The sequence below is a fragment of the Carettochelys insculpta genome, chromosome 23, assembly GCF_033958435.1.
Source record: "Carettochelys insculpta isolate YL-2023 chromosome 23, ASM3395843v1, whole genome shotgun sequence".
NCBI lineage: Eukaryota > Metazoa > Chordata > Testudines > Carettochelyidae > Carettochelys > Carettochelys insculpta.
This window is the reverse complement of record NC_134159.1, coordinates 16,599,931-16,621,168: the sequence shown is the minus strand read 5'-3', so window position 1 is coordinate 16,621,168 and position 21,238 is coordinate 16,599,931. Positions and strand designations below refer to the sequence as shown.

Sequence of the window (21,238 nt, the reverse complement as noted above, 5' to 3'; positions counted from 1 at the left end):
GGCTGGGCTGTTTCCAGGTTTCTTGTGGATGGTCACAGCGCTGCAAGGGATGCAGAATCTCAACTCTGTGAGCACCTACTATTCCTGAGACAGTCACAGCCCTCGCTGGGGCCTTTAGTGGATTCCGGAAAGCTGCAGCTCTTAGCAAAAGCATGTGTGTCCCAATGGCTTCTTATCCACAGCACCCATGGACGCAGCCCGTCTGTGCTCTCTGCTTTCACATCCTGCTGCCCACCTCTCACGATCCCTTCCCGGAAAGCTGTATAGACTTCACACTCCTGAAATTAACTGTGAAACTTCAGACAAGCCCTGGAGCCTCTCTGTGTTTGCAGTGCAGAAATGAAAAGCACTTCCCTAACTTTCTCAGGGCTCCTGAGATGAAAGGGATCATACAAGTGCAGAAGGCTGCTACTAAACCACCACTCTGGCCAATAGAGGCTTTAAACTCTCCTGCCTGGACACTTGGTGTAGATGATATGCCAGAATTGTCAGGCCAGCTACATTTGGACAGAAAATATTCCTAGCACCACTGGCTTGCTGCTCAGCATGCAACTGTAATGGAAGTGGAACATGTTACAGCTGAAGGGAGCCATCTGGGATGATGGGGGGCTATAACTGACCCAAATGTAGCTGCTCACCATGCAGTGTTCTCTTCCCCATGCTGGTTCCCCCCCGCCCCCCCCCCCCCCCCGCTATCGATCAGGGGTGTATTTTTTTCAGACACTTTGGCACACGGGCAGTATTGCTGTCAAGTGGTTTTGCGACAGTTCCGAAGAACTGAAACGGTTGCAGAGGCCCAAAATATAGTCTCTTAGGTCATTTTTGCACTTCCTTTGTTAAAGGAACAAGGTCTCTGTATTTGGTCTATTTTTTCATCCCCAGCTGCTGGCGTGTTTGGCTTGGAGCATCGCACGGTTGTTCCATGGATAATGCACAGTACATGGCCCTGCTCCCAAGTCCAGCTTTTAGCTCACAAAATAAACACTTGCCTTCACACGGATTATTGTTTGCATTTCCCTCGCCCCCTTCATTTGGAATTGTTACATCCTCACAGCATGGTGCCTCCCGCGGGGCAGTTTTCACTTGGATTTGCTTTTGCTACACGAGTCAAACTTTCAAAGTTAGAATTCACCTCTGTGCAACAGGGTAACACAGAGCCGGGCAAAATACAGCCCAGGGGCTGGATGTGGCCAATCAAGCGGCTGGATCTGGCCCAGCCCGCAGGAGCCTCCAAGGCTCTCTGCCTGCCCCTCTTCTGCTAGGTGCTCACAAAAGCCAGCTGCTGCAAGCCCAAGGGAGGGGCTTTTCACACTGCCTTGCCCCCAGCAAAATCTTGCAGCTCCCATTGGCTGGTTTCCGGCCAATACATGTTGCCTGTTTGCTCCTCCCACCCTCCCTGGGACTTGCAGGGTTCAGCTCACAGCAGTACACAGGGCCTCTGCACATGCTCTGAGCCTGTGCAGGGGCATGGATGCTGGTGGGCTGCTGCCCAGGTAAATGCCTCCTGGGCAGAGCCTGCCTCTGGTACCCCAGCCCTCTGCCCCACTTCCTGCTCCCCTACCCCATATAACCAAAACCCTCTGCACCCCTGCTCCTGCACCCAGACCCCTTCCCAAACCTCTGCACCGCCTCCTCCAGGTCACAACCCCTTCCCAGACCTTGCAGTTCAATCCCCCACCCCCCGTTCATATTCCAAATCCTGCACCCTCTCATGCACTCCTGCCCCAGGTTACTACCATCTCCTGGGCTCTGCACCCCGCTCCTGTATCTCAACAGATTCCCAGGATGTTCCGAGTTGTTTTGGCTGGGAAGGGGTTGAAGGAGGGAGGGGCAGTGTAGAACAATTTGTTCAAAACTAAAAACATTCTCTCCTAGCTAGCGAGGGACTCTGAAAAGGCAGAAGAACAAACATTGCTAATTAACAGTGAAGATGGAAATTTAAATGGAGAATTAAAAACAAAGCAGCAGCTGTCCTGGAAAGAGCTACTCAACAATTTCATCCTTTGTTTCAGAGCATAAAAGCAAGGGAAGGGGAAGCCCTCTGGCGAAAGCGATATATATAACAGGGTAAGTAGTGACTTTCAACTCCTGGTCCCTGGATGGGGCAGTGTAATACCCATGTGCATTTAGTTGTTATATGTTATTCATCACTGTGCACCTGTGTGCGCAAAACAGACTTCGAGGGTGTTGTCTCTGGTAAACAAGAGAGACCAAAGTGGAACTCAAGCTCTGTGGTGCACCTGTTTATGTGATGATGCCCTTTTTCCCTTAATAAATGCTCCCTGTTTAAGGGTGACTGAGATCATGTGAGTCACTATTTACCCTCTGATGGTTGGCTCATAGCCTGGAACGAGTTTGATGTTTCTTAATTTCAGTGATTGCTGGACAAGTGTCCTCATTGTTATATTAGGGGAAGTAAGATCTAATGGTTAGCACACGAGAGCAGCTTGCACCCCTTTCCAGCCTTCACTTTCTTCAGTTGGGAAGTATACCTGCTTCACACTGGCCTCATGAGCCTGGTTTGTAAGGTGCAATGTGCTTGGAGATCAGGGCTACCATAAGACAAAAGGCCAGAACACAGTGAAGCCAGTGAAAAGCCTCTGATAAACAACTTCAGTGAACTTTGGCTTTGGTCCTTGAGAGGCCTCCACCTTCCAGGGCTGCTGTTTCCACAATCCCTAAATTCACTTATTAAACGCAAAAGCAGAGATTTCAAGAAGTGCACTGCTTCCAGGAACTCCACTCTGAAACCCTAAGGCTATGTCTACTCTGCTGATAGGAATAAGGGGATTTAGAAGTTGCTGGGGTCCTTTCGGAAAGGAGCCCCGTTTGGACAAGCCACGTGGCTGCCAGCATTCTAATGAGGTACTGAATATGTATTTCAGTGTTTCATTAGTAAACTTCAAAATGGCCATTTGTATGGCCATTTCAAAGTTTTGGGCTAGTGTAGACACAACCTAAGGTGTGTCTACACTTGCATTCCTCTTTCGAAAGAGGTGTGCAAATGAGGCAAATAAAAAATGCAAATGATATAAATTTGCATAGTTAACACCTCATTTGCATATGCTAATTTCAAAAGAGCTTGTTTCAGAAGAAGAAAGCCAGTGTAGACGCTGCTCTTTCAAAAGTAAGCGCCATCTTTGAAACAATCCTTCTTCCCATTAAATAAAGGGAAGCAGGATTCTTTCGAAGATGAGTTTATTTTTAAAAGAGCAGTGCGCACACTGGCTTTCTTTTTTTGAAAAAAGCTCTTTTGCAATTAGAATATGCAAATGAGATGCTGATATGCAAATTTATACCTCACTTGCATACCTCTTTCAAAAGAGGAATGCAAGTGTAGACACACCCTAAGTCTACACAACAGCTTTATTTTGAAATAAGCTATTCTGGAGAAACTTATTTCGAAATAGCCCCATTCCCTGTCTATACAGTACCTAGTCCAAAATAGCGATGTCACAATAGGCACTATTTCTCATAGAATGAGGATTACGGAGTTCAAAATAAGCCATCTACTATTTGGCAATTATTTCAAAATGGCAGTTTTGCTGTGCAGATGCTCACAAAGTTATTTCGGAATAGCGGCCTTCATTCCAAAATAATGCTGCTGTGTAGACACACCCTAACAGAGCCCACAATGTGTTTACTCCTGGTTAAGGTTTGGCTACTTAAATGCTTAAGCTAAACTCTGAGCTCCTTGTAGGGGACACTCTTTTATGCAAACTTTTACAGACATGTTCACTGGCTTCAGCATTTTTCCTTCTGAGAGGAAACAGCGATCGCTCCACAAACAACAATGCCAATCAGGAATAATCCCACACCATCCCCGGCCCATCAGTTTTGAGGTGTGCCTAGAAATTCCTGACACGGCGAGAGCTCCCTGCATTTTTTCCCCCTAAATACCTGAGAATAAAGGTGGGACTCTGCAGCAGGAGCAGACGGTTAATACAGAGCAAAGCTGGAGAGCAGCTACCAAAGCAGAGAAGACACCCTGCCAAGAGCAGCTCTGGAAGAGGACATGCTAGAAAGTTAGAGGCATTAACTAAGGCGGGAACTTAAAGCACGTGATGCAACATGTGGACACTCATTCAGCAGTGGCCGTAGCTTGCAGCAGCTTAATCCTCAGGATTAAGGTAGGAGGGGTGCTAGGTTTGCTCGCCCATACAGGCAGATCAGGAAACAGCCTTTCAAAAATACACCAAAGCTTCAGTGGGGGTGGGGTCTATGTAACCCGAAGCAGCGAGTTCAAAATGGTGGCTGCAGCGGTCATTGACTGGTGTAGCAGAATTGTTGCTGGAGGACTGCGAGGGTTGAGACAGGTCACACAGTGCTGCAAAGTCACTGCCCTCCTCCCCGCCCCATTGGGGCACTTATGGGGGCAGGAGACAAAGCTGCATGTCAGCACATGCACGAACAGCTCGATGCAGGACACCTTACGCTGACCTCGCTTTTTGAGACAGTGCAGACCCTGCCTGTGAGAAGCGGCATGTCAAGCTGCCTTGCAAGTCCTTTGCTGGATTCAAGAGGAGAAATCACCAGGATTTAACTGTGTCCCCCAAATCCAAGCAGGCCGTGGGTTATAGTACTGGGGGAGACAGGGAACAAGAGCCAGAGCTAATTGGAAGAGAAGGGGGGCCATTTGGCCTTGGCCTCAGATTCAAAGGGGGGAGATTTTCTTTAAATCGTTACTGCATTTGCACAGAAACAGGCTAGAAAATTGTTATTGCTCAATAAAAACATTCAAATGGTGTTTCACCCCCTTTGGTGGCCTTACTTTGTTTTCATGTGTTGTCATTTTTTTCTTTTTATTATGGCTAGGGGCCTCCAAAGCTGGAAGGGGACCAGGCTTCTCCGGACCTCTGAGGGCCTGACAAGAGCCAGCCCACAAGAAAGCCCCTTCAGGGAGCTGCTGGGCTCATCAGCCACAAGCAGAGAGCTCAGAGCCTCGCTGGGCAGAATCAGAACCCGGTGCCTCAGGACAACAAGAATTGGTATCTACCCGGATAGAAGTAGCTCTGCTGGTCTGACGCTCCTTGTACATTTAACAGGCATCTTTGTGCTGGCTTTTCCCACGTCTTTGGGGGGTGTTGGTGCCATTGTGGCTATCCCAGTGCAAACCTGCAGTGTAGCCATGCTGGTGTAAAACAGTGCTTTGCTGGAGCACTAGATACCTTGCTCAGCTGGCACTGCAAGCCTCAGTCCTGCTTTGTCTAGGCCAGTGGTTCCCAGCCTTGTCAGGAACACGGCACGCTTCAAGGAGACAAAATTCCACAGCACACCCCCGTTTTTCAGCTGAACCCATGGCTCATAAACGTCACATTTTACTGACATTGCCTATGGCTACGGTCTTACTAGAGAGGTTTGCAATGCCATAATTGCACAACAAGCTAAACAAGGAACAAACGCATTAAAACAACTGGTCTGGGTCAAGGAATCATCTGGAGGTAATTGTAGTCATGTTCGTGTGAGCTCTCTATTCTAGCCCAGCCTCCAGGCTGAGGCAGTATTCCAAGCATCTCTGTAATAAAGGCAGCTGTATTTTTAACCAGGCTTCTACCAGTTGCGGTGATGTTTCCAGGGCAGGAAGCTCTTGACCATGCAGTGGGTTTTTTCCATTCTATAGAACTGGAATTCTTCACAGTGCCTTTGGCAATGCCACAACCAGTGCAGAGCCTTTCAACTGACATTACGGCTTGTCTACACCAAAGGTTTTCCCTGGGGCAGCAACTCTGAAATGGGGGCAAATCGTAGGCCCTCTCTCACAGGCCTATACGGTAAACCCTTCCCCAGGGATTCCTATCCCTTTCCTCAGGGGTTCCTACCACTTCCCAAGAAGCAGGAGGAATCAGAAGGAGACACTGTCCCCTTGCTCCCCAGAGCGGAGGCAGTTCGCAAAAATGACTTTCCGTGCAAGCTCAGCTGCATAAAAACTAATCAGTCGCCAATTCAAACAGCAGGATCCTGGTTGGATGAGACTAGGATACGCCAGAAAAAGTAGAAAGCGTGTGCACAAAAAACAACACTCAGCCACTTGCCTCAGGAAGAGCGTTTCCTGAGGCACTGGCCTCAGAGTGGAGAGGGGGAGGCCACAGCAAAGAGCAAGGCTGTTCTAAGGACTCCTCTGGGGTTTGGTCACTGGGAGTGGTACTCACCACTGGGGGGCTCCCCCTGCTGGCAGTGCCAGGGATTACTTCCACCTGGTTCAGCAGTCCCTCCTCCTCTACCCTTACGGCTCTCGCTCACAGAGCTGAATTACAGCTGCTTCACGGCTCGGGCCCTCCAGCCAGGTGATGCTGTGCTTTCCCCTTTGGGCCGCAGCGGAGGGAAAAGGGGCACAATTTCAGAGTTGCTCTGTGGGAGAACCCAAACCTGTCCTTGACTCTGGATTCCAGTCCAGGGCCCCACTGCAAGCAGTTAATATCTGGGACTTTGCCAACCTTACTGCACACTTCCACGGACGACTTCCTAAGCCACCAGTGTCCTTCATCTGACCCCTTTCTCACAGGCCTACAAGATAAACCTTTCCTCAGGGGTTTCTATCTTTTTTCTCAGGGCATTCCAACCAGTGCTCCTGATTTTCTGTATCCATGGGTGGAATAAATTTTGTTACATGCGCCCAGGGATGTGCAGATGTGCACCACCACAGAAACACATGCTGGCAGCTGTGAAGGATCAGCTGTTCTGGTAACCACCTGAATCTTTCCTGGGTGGCTGCCCAAGTGCTCAGCTTACAGGGAACACTGATTGCTAACTCCCCTTTCTCCTCAGGAACAGAAACTGCAGGTTTCTTCCCTGTCACACCCTTTGCACAGTCACCCGCCTCCTCCTGGCATGAGCGAAGTGCTGCCTGTCCCCTCACAGCTGAACTCCCTTTTAATCAGTGTCCTCTGCCCAGACTAAAGCTCCTGCATTTGCAGCTTAGTTGGTTGATCGGCCCCACCTAGCCTCATTCGTCCTCTTTCAGTGCCAGTGTGGGCAGCGAAGGGATTTGGCAAGGGCAAGGAGTCCCCACACCAGTCATCTCTGCATTAGAGTCTGATTCAAACTCCCCCCACCTCCCATCTCCCTCCTGGGCTGGTCTGCACCCCCTAAGAAAGGAATCGGCCCTTCAGGCAGCCAAATGACTGCAGCTGCCAGAGGCACAGGGCAGCCCTTGCTTCAATCTGGCAGGTACCCAGGGCTCAGCAAACCTACACCAGCTGCACATCATGTAGGCTGGCCAGCCTAACCTATGTAGCAGCAAAGTGAAACAAGTCAGTGCCTGGCCCAGGCTTCCCCTGAGGCAGCAGAGTCCAATCAGTGCTGGATTCCCCATCCTTTCTGGATATCTGGGGCCTCACGACAGGGCAGCCCTGCCAAGGGGATGGAGAGATCACTGCTCTTACCTGCTCCATCTCTCGGTTGCTTTACTCCCAGAAATGCCTCAATCCTCCAGCTCCAGTGAATGTAAGAACGGCAGTGCTGGGTCAGACCAAAGATCCGTGTAGAAGGATCCTCCTGTGCAGAATGTCACGTCCCTGCTTCTCATGAGGATGAAGACTCTGATCGCCCTCGGGCAGGGAATCAACAGCTGCCCTGCTCCACAGCCAGCCCAAAGCCAAGGTGCACAGGTCAAGAGAGCTGCTTTAGCAGGGATTAATGAGGCTTTTTTATGCTGGGGGATGCATCTAATCTGCCTGGAGTGCCCCATGGTCCTGGCCCATGCTGGTCAATTATCTCACCACCACAACCTCCAAGCTACGGAAAGAAGCTGCACAGACAAGCCCGATGGTCCTTCAAATGGGTCCTGTGCTCAAGACTGATTCTGGGGGGTGGGCAGCTCAGGCTTAGAGCTGACCAAAAACAGGGCAATTCCAGAAAGCAAACCTCCATTTCATACACAGCCAGGAACAGTACCAGGGAGGTGAAGTTCCCACTGGGGAATTAACCCCTGGCTTTCCAGCCCAGCTGAACATGAGAAGTGTCTTCTGCCAACCTCATGCAGGTAGGCCTGCGGGGTCTGGTATTAGTAAACCATACAATGATGTTGGTGCTACAGAGGGCGGACAGAGGCTCTCAGTTAGGAATCTTGACTGCTCACCTTGTATACAGTGCTACAAAGCTTCTCGAATGCACTATAGCTTTAATCAATTCTCACAACTCCATCATGTATTTTACAGATGGAGAAATGGCTGCCAAGCAATTAAGTGACTTGCCAAAGATTCTGGAAGGAATCAGCATCAGAGGTAGGACTAGAGGACTCAACAATTCATCATTTCCAGTCTTGTACCTAGATTACTAGGCCCAAACCCTCTTATCTCTTTGCATCCTGCCTGCACCATCCAATGTCACTTAGGGAACTCACCTTTTCCAAGTCAAACCCTGTCTTTTGATAATCAGTCTTAATTCTTAATAGAAAAAACACCTGATTTCTGGCAAACTGAATAATTTGATTATTTTTTTCCTAAATGGCATGAAAAGCTGGGGTTAGTTCATTTCCTCAAACCACTCTGAAAAAAATCACAAGATCTTCCCATCTTAAAGGGCCACCAAAAGGAGGAAATGAGTGAAAAAAGGTACTGAATGCACTCTGGTTCAAACTTTCAATATAAACCTAAAGAATATAATTGATTGGATGGTGGTGAAAAATATCAGCTCAAAATTTTTTATTTGAGACTGATGGCTTGGCAGGAAGTTATTTTTATTGGTTTCTGTAACCCACCTATGAAAAGAAAACAATAGCTTGGAAGCAGGGCCCATACCAAATTCCACCTTCAGTCTGGCAACACCAGGGGTTTCAGATCCATGCACAAGAGAGCTTGGAAGGATATTTTCATTAAGAAATGAGGTTGAAGAAAAATAAAGAAATCAGAAAAAGAAATCTTTATTATTTGCTGCAAAGTGGAAAGATTTTTTTGTAGCAGCTATGCACCTTGAAGGTTGAAGACTGTATTCCCATTACAAACAGTTCCTTATTTTCACAGGCCTAGAAGTGATTCAAGATACCTTTATTTAGCACACAAAGGACTTAAAAAAAAACCAAGACGACAGAGATCGGCTATGTGTGATGTTCTGTGCACACTCACAAAGTCCACTGTCGATGTCTTCAAGATGTTGCATGATACAAAGTCCTCAAAGCACCACAAACATACATCCAACATACAGGATAGTGCGTTGGTTTGTTTTCCCCGCTGTAGTTATTGCAGCAGAGGCATACTTCTGAAAAGATCCTTCATAGTTAGTACTATAGTGCATGTAAGTAGCCTGTAAAATTATTAATTTCAGCAGAAAAGTAGTAAGTGCAATTGTCACAAGACAATACACTGACCAGAAAGACTCAGATAGTATTGTACTTTGGGGACTTTTTTTAATTACAAAATTTAATTTAATTACAACTTATTTTAATTATAAAAGAGATGCTCAGCACTTTAGATGTGATTTTTCCCCTAGTTCTTCATACAATTGGGGACCAGCATCCTGGTTTAGGGATGGATTCAAAGCCCATTGAAATGAATGGAAAGATTCCTCTTGGCTTTAATTGATTCTGGTTCCTGTGCTAAAAGGAACAGGGTCGGGTTCAAAGAAATGAGATTTTTTTAAAAAAGAAAGACGTTTCCTTGCCCGTCTTAATCAGAGCTTAGGACAGTAGTAGGCTTATGGGGATGGAAATCCACACTGTAACAACTGATGCTTCCCAGGGACAGTTTAGCAGGTCTAGTAAAACCAACTAAATTGACAGCCATTCACTCTTGTCAGCTCCAGTTCTTCACCAGAATGAGAAGCATAAGAGAAGTCAATGGGAGAGTTTCTTCTGTTGACCCCCTGGAGCTGAGACCCCACAGCAACTCAATTTAAGACATGCTGTTCGCATAGCTGGAGTTGTATACGTTAGGTCGACATTGCTCCATAGTGTAGACCTGCCCTCAGTCATTTTGGAGAGTCCATGGTGGAGTTTTCAGATGATCTTAGCACTGAGCCACCCATCCCCACCCCACTCCACTCCAGAACTCCCACAACGTTCCATGGAACCAGAGTCAGGCCAACAGGAAACCCTTCTGAAAATCCAACTGTAAATGAAGTTTAGGCTGTTACATGCATGTTGTTGGCTGCACAATAAAAAACAAAAGTTCTGTAGGGAGATATACCTACCTCATAAACTGGAAGGTCTATGGTCAGAGTCTAGTTCCCTGCCCTCACAACAGGGCCAAACACCATCCCTAACAGATTTTTATCTATTTTACCCCAGATCCCTCAATGGCCCTATCAAGGATTGAACTCACAACCCAGGGCTTGGCAGGCCAACGTGCAAACCACTGAGCTATCACCGAGCTTTTTTTTGTTTTTGTTTTTGCTTTGAACAGAGGTGTTTGGCCATATTCTGCCCCCCTTACCTTGAGTAGCAACTTGCTTTACAAACAGCCTCATTGCATTGAATGAGATTATCTGAGGCGTCCAGTATCACCAAGAGGCAGCACACCCAGGGGCGGGGTGGGCGTGTACACATAGTGAGCATGCTCAGTTACACTGATGAAGTTGGATGCTTTCATTGCTGGGGGTGTCCTTAGAATCTGCGGGGCCTCACAGAGTACTATTAAATGGGTGCCCCTGTGCCTGATGGCAGATGGCGGAGGAGAGAACAACAGTTTTTTAGAGATGTGACTTTATAATCTTCAGCAACCAACTAGTAAAATATTTTGAAAGCACCTAACACAGTCAGTTCAGAAGGTGACAGTATGTACCTGTGATTGGCTGTTAAATGGCTTCACTTGAATGGCTCTTTCACAGTTCCAATGTCTGCTGACAGCTCCAGCAGGCTGTGTCACTTTTAAGCTAACTAGGTCCTCTCTGGAGAAAGCAAAGCCACGGAACAGGGCTAGGAAGAGGCAGGTGCACGGGCATTATGACCCAGTGGTGTCCCCAGAGTTATGGGTGCCCTACGCAGCTGCACATGGGTAAGGATGGCACTGAGTGTACACCTGCTATGAGCAGGCACTGGTGGCCAGCCCTCTAGTGCCACTTCCTATGAGAAAGAACTGTAGATGGCAGGATCAAGCACAATCAGACCATCCTTGACAGGTGTTTGTCAAACCTGCTCTTAACAATCTTCCATGATGAGAGATTCCACAACCTCCCTAGGCAATTTATCCCAACGTTTAACCAGCTTTTTCTAATGCCCAACCTAAACCTCCCTTGCGGCAACTGTCCTATCATCACAGGTTAAGGAGGATATTCTCTCTCCCTTCTACTTGTAACAACCTTTTAGATACTTGAAAGATGTTACGTCCCTTCTGAGTCTTCTCTTTTCCAGTCTAAACAAATCCAATTCTTTCAGTCTTCCCTCACAGGCCATGTTTTCTAGACCTTTAAATAATTTTTGAGCTCTTTTCTGGACCTTCTCTACTTTGTCCACATGCTTCCTGAAATGTGGTACCCAGAACAAGACAATACTCCAGTTGAAGCCAAATCAGAGAAGAGAGCAAGAATTACTACTCATGTTTTACTTACGGCACTCCTGTTAATATGCCCCAGAATGAGATCTGTGTGGTGGGTTTTTTTTTTTTTCCTTTAGCAGCAGTGTTGATCACACAGTAAACTCTTTCATATTTGGCAGCCCCAGGATCAGGAGGTTGCTGGAGAGGTAAATACTCTGGATAACAGAGAGGTATACCTAGCAATGCATAACACTAAAGAAAAACAAGATTAGATATTAAGAAACAAAAATGTATGCAGAGTACTTGATTTACAAAAACCAGTAGTACTGTACGTTGTAAACTTACACTGTATTTGCTGCATTTATTTGTATTTACTTTCACTATATTGTACTTACAGAAAACGTAACTAAAATTTACTTATGGTTAAAATGCCAGTTCTTTGAGTTTCGGATGATAGAATGTCAGATATGAAAGAGTGTACTGGATTTTGCTTGTCATCCCCTATGACTCCTAGATCCCTTTCTGCAGCACTCCTTCCTAGTCAGTCATTTCCGTTTAGTATATGTGAAACTGATTGTTCCTTCCTAAATGCTGTACTTTGCATTCGTCCCTGTTGAATTGAATCCTGTTTACATTGGACCATTTCTTGAACAGTATGGTTGAGTTTTGTCAGAGCTTATTTTACAAATTATCTATATTTGGGGGTTAAATGTGGCCCAGGATAGTACCTTTGCCTGGGAAAGATCAGCAACATTGGAATAAATCCAACTGAGAAAGCATTCTGGGAGATTATCCATAGCAAGTGAGGATAGTGACTTAAGAATTTCCTGGGACACTATCTGACATACATCTGATGAAGCAGGTCTTTGCCCACAAAAGCTTACTCCTCAAAATATCTGTTAGTCTATAAGGTGCCACAGGACTTCTTGTTGTTTCTTGGACACTAGGGAGCTACTATTAGGCAATACACATTCCTGTAACCATTACACATGCACAGGGACTCAAAACTCACTTTAATCCTTTGCTGCCTCTTTGCTGATGAGTGAAATTAAGAAGCCAGCCCTGTGTTTTGATAGATTTTACACATCTTCAGAGAGGTCAGAAAAGAGGATAACGTAGAACAAAGCAACCTACACACACAGGTGAGCGCGTCAGGTCCAGGATACAGCCACAGTTAAGGGCAAGAGTTCATTGCATGATGCTTTTCCCCAAATCAACTGGTTGAAAAAGCATCCAGTTGGAATAATGCTGCCCCCGGGATTTACACTACTGCACACACATTCACATTAAATGATTTGTGGAACAGAAATGGTTTGGTTTAATACAAATTTTCCTCTTCATTGCCTTATTAGTTGTATTTTATTTTGTGTTTTACATTTTGACTGGAATCTTGGACATCTGCCTTTGGCATTATGGGTAAAAAGCTCAAGAGTCTCTCAAATTATAGTTGCAAAAAAATAAAAGTAGATTGATGGCAGAGTGTCACTCAGAGGTCAAAGAACGTGCTCCAACAACACTGTCTTCCATCAACGTTTACTACTACATCTCTAAGGCACACGCTGTCTCTCTCTGGGAATACGTCCACTCCAGGCGCCTCCCCTCTGCCCAAAGCCAAGTATCTCATCATGCCCAAAAGGCTTGTCTCAGAGTACATTGTCTCACTTGCGGCCCCTCCAACTAACAGCCCTGCAAGAGGGCCAAGGCCAGGGCCCGAGCCCAACGGACAACTCCTTGTGTAAAGTGCAAGTGTATTGCTTTGCCACAGCCCGGCAGGGAATGAGAAGGACCATGCTGCAGCCTCTTCTTCGAGAGCTGCATCAGACTGCAAACCAGAGGCTGCAGGGAAGTAGATGGGAGTGGGATGTCCTTTGGAACGTGTGCAGGGGAAAGCCCCGCGTCCAGCGGTTGTTTCGGCACCCCGCCTGCCAGCATCCCCCCTTGCAGCTTCCATGCTGGGGAAGGAGCAGAGGGCGGGAGGGCTGTTTCCTTGCAAGCTTGCCAGGTCAGTTGGTATGGGGAAAGAGTTTCCCCCATGAGTTATACCTGTGATCCCCCTTCCTCCTTTCATGATGGTTTCGCAGTCAGACACACACCAGGTGGGTCATGAGTCTCCCTGAAATGGGCACACGCAGGGAGGGCGGAGGGGGGCATGCGGCTCTCAGACGAAGATCTGAATCCTGTCCCGGATGACCTGCCTGCAGATGGGGCAGACAGTCAGGGCTGTGCTGCACTCGAGGCAGGAGCCGTGTCCACACTGGAAGACCAGTTTGATCTGGTTGTCGATGCAGATGGGGCAGGTGATGCGCTCCTCCATCTGGCGGTAGCGGTTCTGCAGCTCCTGCATGAGCTTCCCCTGCTCCATGGACTCGGCGCAGGGGCTGCATTCCACCTCTGTGCTGTCTGGGGGGCAGGGGGGAGAACAGGAAGTAGGTTAGTGGCTGGGTACCCTGCCGATTTCCTTCGCAGGATTGCCCTGACCCTAGCAGCATGAATGAGCTCTGTCTAGACAGCTTCTATTCAACCTAATCTGTGCTGTAAGAGAGAAGAGTTTTGTGACAAGGTGGCTGGTGCTTCTGGGTCCTTTGTTTTGCTGCTGAGCTCTGAAGGGACAGTGCCATAAGGGAAGCATAAATCACATCCTCTGAGACGCGCCTCCTCCCTCATCCCTCCAGAAGAAGCTGCCACTACCCTGACGTGGAAGAAAGTGCAGAGCTGGCCCCACTGCTCCACGGTAACTGGTCTGTGACTCATGATGGCGCTGCATGGCACTGCCACACGGCGTGGGCATTCCTGTCTGCCGTCCCGTTCCGGCTCTGCTCTGCCCATTCCGGGTGTAGGTTCCACGCTGCTCAAGTTGATGGAGAGCACTCAGCTCTCCTGCATGACCCCAGTGTGACAAAGTGGGGATTGCATCCATTCGCTTTGTTATGTTGCATATGAGTCTGACTATCCTACTGAGAACCCAGGGTCTGTGCCTCAGTTTCCCAGGGCTCCACACTCACACCTAGCTGGAGCTGGGGGTGGGAGTCTCAGGCAGGACTCTCCCTAGCCACAGCACAAACCTAGCCCGTGTGCGTGTTGTGGATTGCACTGACTAGTCTGTTCTACAGGGGTCAAGTAATAAACCTTCTGCTGGCTGAGACCCACATCTGATGGGCCCTGTGACCTCTCCACACCTTGGCCGGTAACAAGCCATTGAATTCAGGAGGGTAACTTAACCCTCATTATGTGCGAATTCAGTGCCTCGAGAGGCGCTGTGGGCCACAGGGCAAGGCGGGAGGGCTGGCTCCGTGCCCAACAAGGGGCAGGCCAATGGCAAAAGGGGCGGGGCCTAGAGCATTCAGCCCCCAACTCTGCTGGGAGGGTGGTGCCAGCCATTCAAAAGGGCCTGGAGCACCAGCCATTGCTGCTGCCTCTTTGGCGGCTGTGGCAGCTGGAGCGCCGGGCCCCTTTGAAAGCCTGGGCCTGGGGGCAGCTGCTCCCTTTGTCCCTGCTGCTGGCAGGCCTGGCAAAGTTCAGCGAGGAGAACTTGTGAAGAGACTTTATTCTAAGTCAGATGAGAGGAAGGAGCTCCACAGACTCAACGAATTCCAGTCACCCGATTTCATCCAGACACACTGTTCGCATTCTGTTACTAGACCACTGGGTAAGGCTCTGGGTACTCTCAAGCCAATGCCCTGATTCACCCCAGAGGTAGCTGCATTCCAGTGGTGGATGAACTGACCACATCCATTCAGTTTGTAAGGAGCTTTGAGATGAAGTCAAGGGTAAATGGTGACAATGGTTTGGCCCAAGCTGGCAGAGCCGTCCTGCTGATAGGCTCAGAACCCTGACCACTTCCAAAAATCTTATTCTCCTGAATTCGGTATGGCTGAAGAATGCAGCAGTAAGAGGCATTCCTACTATGGATGCTCCGACACACTGAACATCTCTAGTCCAAAACCCTCCGACCTGACTGGTGTCGGATGAGAGCATTTGCCGGACCCCAGGAGGTCAATATTGTCTAACACATCAACACTTCCCCTGCTTCCTGGGCTCTTAGAAGACATTTAGGGGTAAATTGCAGCTAAATTTACTGTACACTGACAGCCAGGGCTGGTGGCTGGAAAAAAACTTTCTGGGACCATGGAAAACTTGGCCACACCCACAATAAGTGGTCATCTGGCTAATTAAAATTATGCCAGATTATGGGTATTGCCCATCCAAATAATGCTGGCCTAGAGAGTTAGAACTTGCAGGAGGATTTCTGCCCTGGCCAGCTGCGTACCTCGGTACAGGTGACAGATTCTTGGCTCCTCTATATTTCTGTCTGGGCAGTCAGCTGGCAGCAGGCCTGTGTGCAAGATCACAGCCTGGTGCCAAGCAAGTCGGCAGCAGCATATTTGCCCTCAGCGACTTCTGCCAGAGGGGGGCAGAAACACCCACTCCCACGTGTCCTGTTTGCCAGTGCTGCAGTAGGGGACCTGGGTGAGCTGTGTGGCCAACAGGAGCCTGCTGCCCCGTGGCACAGGCCCAGCACGTGGGATTCATTAGAGTATATCCAGTGTTGGAGACTGAACTGCTGAGATCAAGGGTCAGGCCCACTGCCCTGGCACTAACCCCAACTCTACTCACTTGGCTCCCACAGGCTCTCTTAGGCTACAAGGCCTTTCAAGCACAGGGGCACAGCCAGGCTCCTGCAGGGGACAAGTTTTCCTTGATCTCAAATTTCTGCTGTGAAGTCACTGCTTGTGCAAGGGGCTGGATGACTGGACCTGGAGACACATGTGCGATTCACCACACAGGCAGTGGCAAGGCAAACTCAGCCCCCCCACCCACCCACATTGCCCTGACAATGGGACCCCTCTGCTGGCCTGTAACAGCTGCGCCTCAAGAGGAAAGACAATCCACCCGTGGCCAGTGTTCACTCTAAGATGAGCGCTTGGGTGGCCTTCCAGAAGATTCACGTGCTGTCCAGCTGATTAGCAGAGTGCCCACAGCCAGCAGCGTGTGCTTCTATGGGTGGTGCACATCCACACATGCCTCGATGCACATAAAATTTATTCCACAGAGGAAAGAAAAAGGTGAGAGAGAGACTGTTGCCTGTGGTGTCTCTGCTCAGACCACATCTGGGATTAAAAATGCTCTCCAGAGGCTAACTGCACTGAGCTCAAGCTGCTGTCTGTCAGGCTGTAACCTAAACAAACATGCAGAGGGGACTTCTCTATTCAAACCCATCCATGGGCAACTGGCAGGAACGTACCTTGCTTGAGCTTTTTTGTGATTGTCACTTGACATTTGATGCACTTCTTCATCCTCCGGGAACATTCTGCCAAGATGGGGGAAGAGAAGAGAGATTTCAGCTAAACCCAGCAGGTGCTCGAATGAGCCCACAAGCGAAGAGGGCATGTAAGTATCTCACATTTTAAAACCCATGTGAGAATTGCCTGGCCTGGAGGGGACCGCCTGCATGGAAGGGAGAACACTGGCTTCTTCCCGAGCTCCATGCTGGTCCTATCACTTCAACTCCCCCTTCCCTAGAGCACCCACTGCTAAGCGGTTGCATAACCCCAAGGGCCATTTGAAACCCCACCGCTGGACTCAAACCACTGCCCAGCAACATCCTGCATGCTGATGGGAACGGATGAGGCTCCTGCCCTTGTTCCTAACGAAAGGCTGCAGCTAGACAGAGCGACCCAGCTGAAAAAACAGACTTGCTGATCTGTTTGACCAGGCTGTTAATACAATTCAAAGGGAAACAGAAGACAAAAGCCAGGGGAGGAGGGGCAGTGCTCCCTGTAAGCTGAGCGCTTGGGCAGTCACCCCAGAGAGGTTCAAATGCCACCCAGCCGATTAGCCGAGCACCCTATAGCTGATACACATCTGCAAGTGCTTCGGTGCACATAAATCTTATTCCACACACAGATGGGAAAAATTAGAGGGAACCTTGGTGGGGTGGAAATGGTTGTACGGGAGAAAGCACTGCTGGCGGGACCTGGACAGTCCGCTCTTCCTTCCCATCCACCTCCAGGCTCCAATCCAGCCAGGCAAAGGGAGCTTCTGTGACCAGGCCTGGGGCATCCCACGTACAAGGCCGTTGCAGCAATAGCACTGGGGTCATTCTGGTGAGCACCCAACCATCCCATCCCCAGGTGCCCCCCGGACAAGCGGCCTGGGGCGGTGGGGGTAGTGGCAGCGGGAGCGGGCGCAACCTACCTTCACACACAATGCTGTGCTGGCACGGCACAAAGTGAACGAGCAGTGCCAGCTCGGAACAGACCAGGCACTCGGAAGGGGCCACCACGCTGAGGTTGGTCATGGTGTTGGGGGTGGTGTGCACTCGGCGCAGGCTGCAGGTCACCACAGAGCTGTCTGAAGACACCTGCTCCTCCCTGCAAACACCACAGAGAATTAGCCTCCTGGCTGGCTGGGGCGACACCCTGAGCGCGGAAGGCAGCAATCGCCAGAGGCCTTACCACACCAGGCCGAGTGGGGACGGGCGATGGGCCGATGCTTCAGAGCTGGTCAACAGGCCAGATCCGCCGCCAGGGCAAGCCTATGACCTTCCATTGACTTTGACAGGGCAGCCTCTACTTCCGCCAGCTAAGGATCTAGCCCAAATGCGCCAAGGTGAGGGGAGATGGGTGAGGACAGTGGGGCCCTGCCAGTGCAGTAGAGTTACCATCTTTGACCTTTCAAAAAAGGGGACAACCGAGTGGGAGTGTATCTGTATCACCATCTACCAACCCACACTGTTTTAATGTACTAGACATCCGATAACACACACGTACAACGTGAGCTGGTAGAGTCTGATACTGATACACTCCCTCTCTGGGGTGTCCTCTTTACCATCTGGTAATCCTACAATATAGCCATCCATCGGCAGCGGCTCGTCAGCAAGCTCAGACATTTAGAGAAGACGGCACGTGGATTACATGGCTCTCAAACACACAGCACGAACCTGAACTCAATGCCTACCTCTGAACTGACCCCTGAAACCCAGCAAATCTGGATTTCGAGCCCGGCCTTGACCTCAAAGGGCCGACCCCTGAATCCACCAAGTTCCCCGTCACTTTGGGGAAGTTTGGACTTAACTCCACAACCAAACTACCCAGGCACCCGATAGCTCCGGATTCCTGTCCGGAGTCCAATCTCAGCTTTGTTGAGCCCAAGTCAAGACGCTCCTGAGCTTTGGGGAAAGACCCTGAGGCACATATCACCAATGTAGCCCACTTCAGCTCTGCACTGCAGAGGAAACAAAGGCAGGCTGATTTCGGTAGAGGGTACAGATACAGCTGAGCCTTAATGACATCTGCTCCTCCATCATACTGGGGCAGCTGCCTGAGTGAAAAGGAGCTGTGTAAATCAGGATTTACTGAAGAAGTAAACACTACCCCTCTTTTTTGCATTACATTATTTAAGCTGGACAGGTCTCAGATGGCATCTGTTCACATGCCGAGCCACTGCCAAGGTAAATCGGACTCATGTCCCTGTGTGGAGGATGCAGAAGGGTTCTGTTAACACCTTGGTGTTGGATGCTGTCTCTGTTTCGCTGGTAGCCATTAGCAGGCACTGCAATGGCATAGCTGCTCTTCCCTGGTCATCCTGTACCTATCAGCAGCGTGCGAATGGCAGGGTCGAGGGAAGGAGCAATCATGTGGCTGACACAGGTTATTGCTTAGTCATGCTCCAAAGAGGATTCCTCTCCCACTCCTTCCCCTTTTCCAAATGCACTGAAGTCAAAGCATTTTCATGGGGTGAAATGTTCTCCAACTGCTGACTGGGTTTTCCTACACACAAATGTGCCTCTCATCCTCCACTTGAGCCAAGACGGTCAAGCAGAGGGGGAGAAAGAACGGATAGATGCTAAAGCGGAAAACCACAGATTACACTACGCCTGATCCCCCAAGGCTGAGCCAACCTCGCTCCCTCTAGAGGTTGGGGACGCAGGTCAGAAAGAATTCAGATGAGAAACCACCTCTCGTCTCAGGCCAGATGTGCCAAAGCCCAACCACGAGGCCTTGCAGAACCGGAACCAAAGGCCAAGCCATTTTTAACACTGCTCTCCATATGGGTATATCCGAAAGTTTTGCTCCTCTGTTTCACTCATCAGTTGGATGTTGCACAGTCCCAGGGGCTTCCAAAACCTGCCCTTTACATAACATTTGGGGCTCCTCCCCTTCTGGGCTTCGCTTGCATCCTATAGCCAATAGATTAAGAGTGAAACAAAACCCGGACGTGCACTGTAGGATCGAGGTCCACTCCAATGATCCAATGCTCAGAAACCCATAGGGTGAAATTCATCTCTACGCCGACAGCCTGTGTAAGTGGTGCACAGACCCTGTGTCACAGGGTCAAATGACGCCCATCCTCCAGGTAGCGGCTGGGCTGCCAACATGCCATTGTCTCTTTATTCAGAGCCAGGTTGCTGAGTTTATCAAAGTCTGGTGCAGTGGGGGTAAGCAAAGTAGGGGACAGGCCCTGTCGGAGGGGAGATGGGGCATGAAATTTCGTAAGACACAGCATGCCTGGCGGCTGGGTTCAGGGACGAAAAGTGCAGCCTGCTGTAAAAAGTTTGCTCACCCTGTGCTACAGCACATTCCTCTGTGAGCAGCAGAGGGCATCCTGGAACCCAACCAAAAACCAGAAAGCCACAGCCAGCAGCCAACAGGAAGGACTCAGACCTCTTACACATGGCAGGTGAGTTCTGCTGGGTTAGCTTATACTAGTTCCCCAAATGAAACAAACGCCATCAACATAAGGGCCTTCTTTGCCAGCATAAATCTGTCTACACTTGGGCTTTTGGCAGCACAGCTACCTGGACTAGGGACGACACAGCTACAACAGCAGAATTTAAGTGCAGTCCAAGCCCCTAGACTGGCATCAGCAAAGGCTGACAAGTCATGAGAGACCACCAGCAAGGCATTCACGTAAGATTAGCTCCCACTGAAGTCAAAGGCAGCTGAAGGTGGGTCATGCCCTGTGGAGCAGGCTAAGAGGGCCTGGCATTCCTAGCACCTCCAGGTTAGATTTTCAGAAGTGGTCGGCCTACCTGAATTTCTGGGAGAAGTTCTTGATGATCTGGACTATCCTTCCATCTGCAATGAGGTCCAGGGGAGACTTTCCCCTGTGGTTGGCGTAATTAATATCTGCTCCTTCCTGTGCAAGGTAACAGGCAATCGCAGCACCAACGTTCAGCTCCACATTTCCAAGGAAGCCTGAAGCCTGAAGCTAAGAGAGGAAGAGAAAGTCTCTGTTAAGACATCTAACCTGGCTATTGGTCAGATTCTAGAAAGTGAGCATTTGTTCTTGTGCCTGCCATCTCTAGCTGTAACTCTGCACCCCTTATTTGTAAACAGATACTTAGCTTAAGCCACAGCCTTGTTTTTACTACAGTTGTAACCACACGCATCTGCCAAGATCAAGCCCTGTTGTGCTAGGTGCTGCACGTTCTTATAAGAGTTACAGTCTCTGCACCAGAGAGTGAGACCAAACATCCAAAAGGTAAGACAAAAGGATTATCACCTTCATGTTAGATGTGGGGACCTGAGGCACAGAGAGATGAAGTGACTCAATCAAGGTCACATAAAAGGTTTAGATCTAAACCCTGATCTTCCCAGTCCCCTGTCCGAAGCACAAGGCATTCCATTCTCTTGTAGTTACCCCACCAATAACTTACGTGAACAACTTTTCACACATTAGTGACTCTTCTAGAGGCAGGCTAAAGAACAGAGCCAAAAAATTGGTGTTTGCGATTTCCATCCCAGAAAAGGAGGACGAGGGGGTAGAGGAGGAGGAGGAGGTTGTGCGCCCTCCAGGGAGAAAACCACAACCAAGGGCTCGTTAGTTTG

At 49.2% G+C, this 21,238-nt stretch overlaps 1 protein-coding gene across 7 annotated transcripts in view; it reads right to left on the bottom strand.

The window, feature by feature from the left end:
* Positions 1-8,873: 8,873 nt before the first annotated feature.
* The window catches only part of MIB2 (MIB E3 ubiquitin protein ligase 2), a 112,507-nt gene continuing 100,142 nt past the window's right edge, over positions 8,874-21,238 (bottom strand). For 6 of the 7 annotated variants that reach the window (XM_074975551.1, XM_074975550.1, XM_074975552.1 and 3 more), the window contains 4 exons: positions 20,440-20,618; positions 17,604-17,779; positions 16,651-16,716; positions 11,667-13,808 (listed from right to left, as the gene is read on the bottom strand). In XM_074975551.1, coding sequence (XP_074831652.1) covers positions 13,567-13,808; positions 16,651-16,716; positions 17,604-17,779; positions 20,440-20,618 — 663 coding nt within the window. In that variant the 3' untranslated portion in view covers positions 11,667-13,566. The other variant, XM_074975555.1, reaches the window with a different exon arrangement.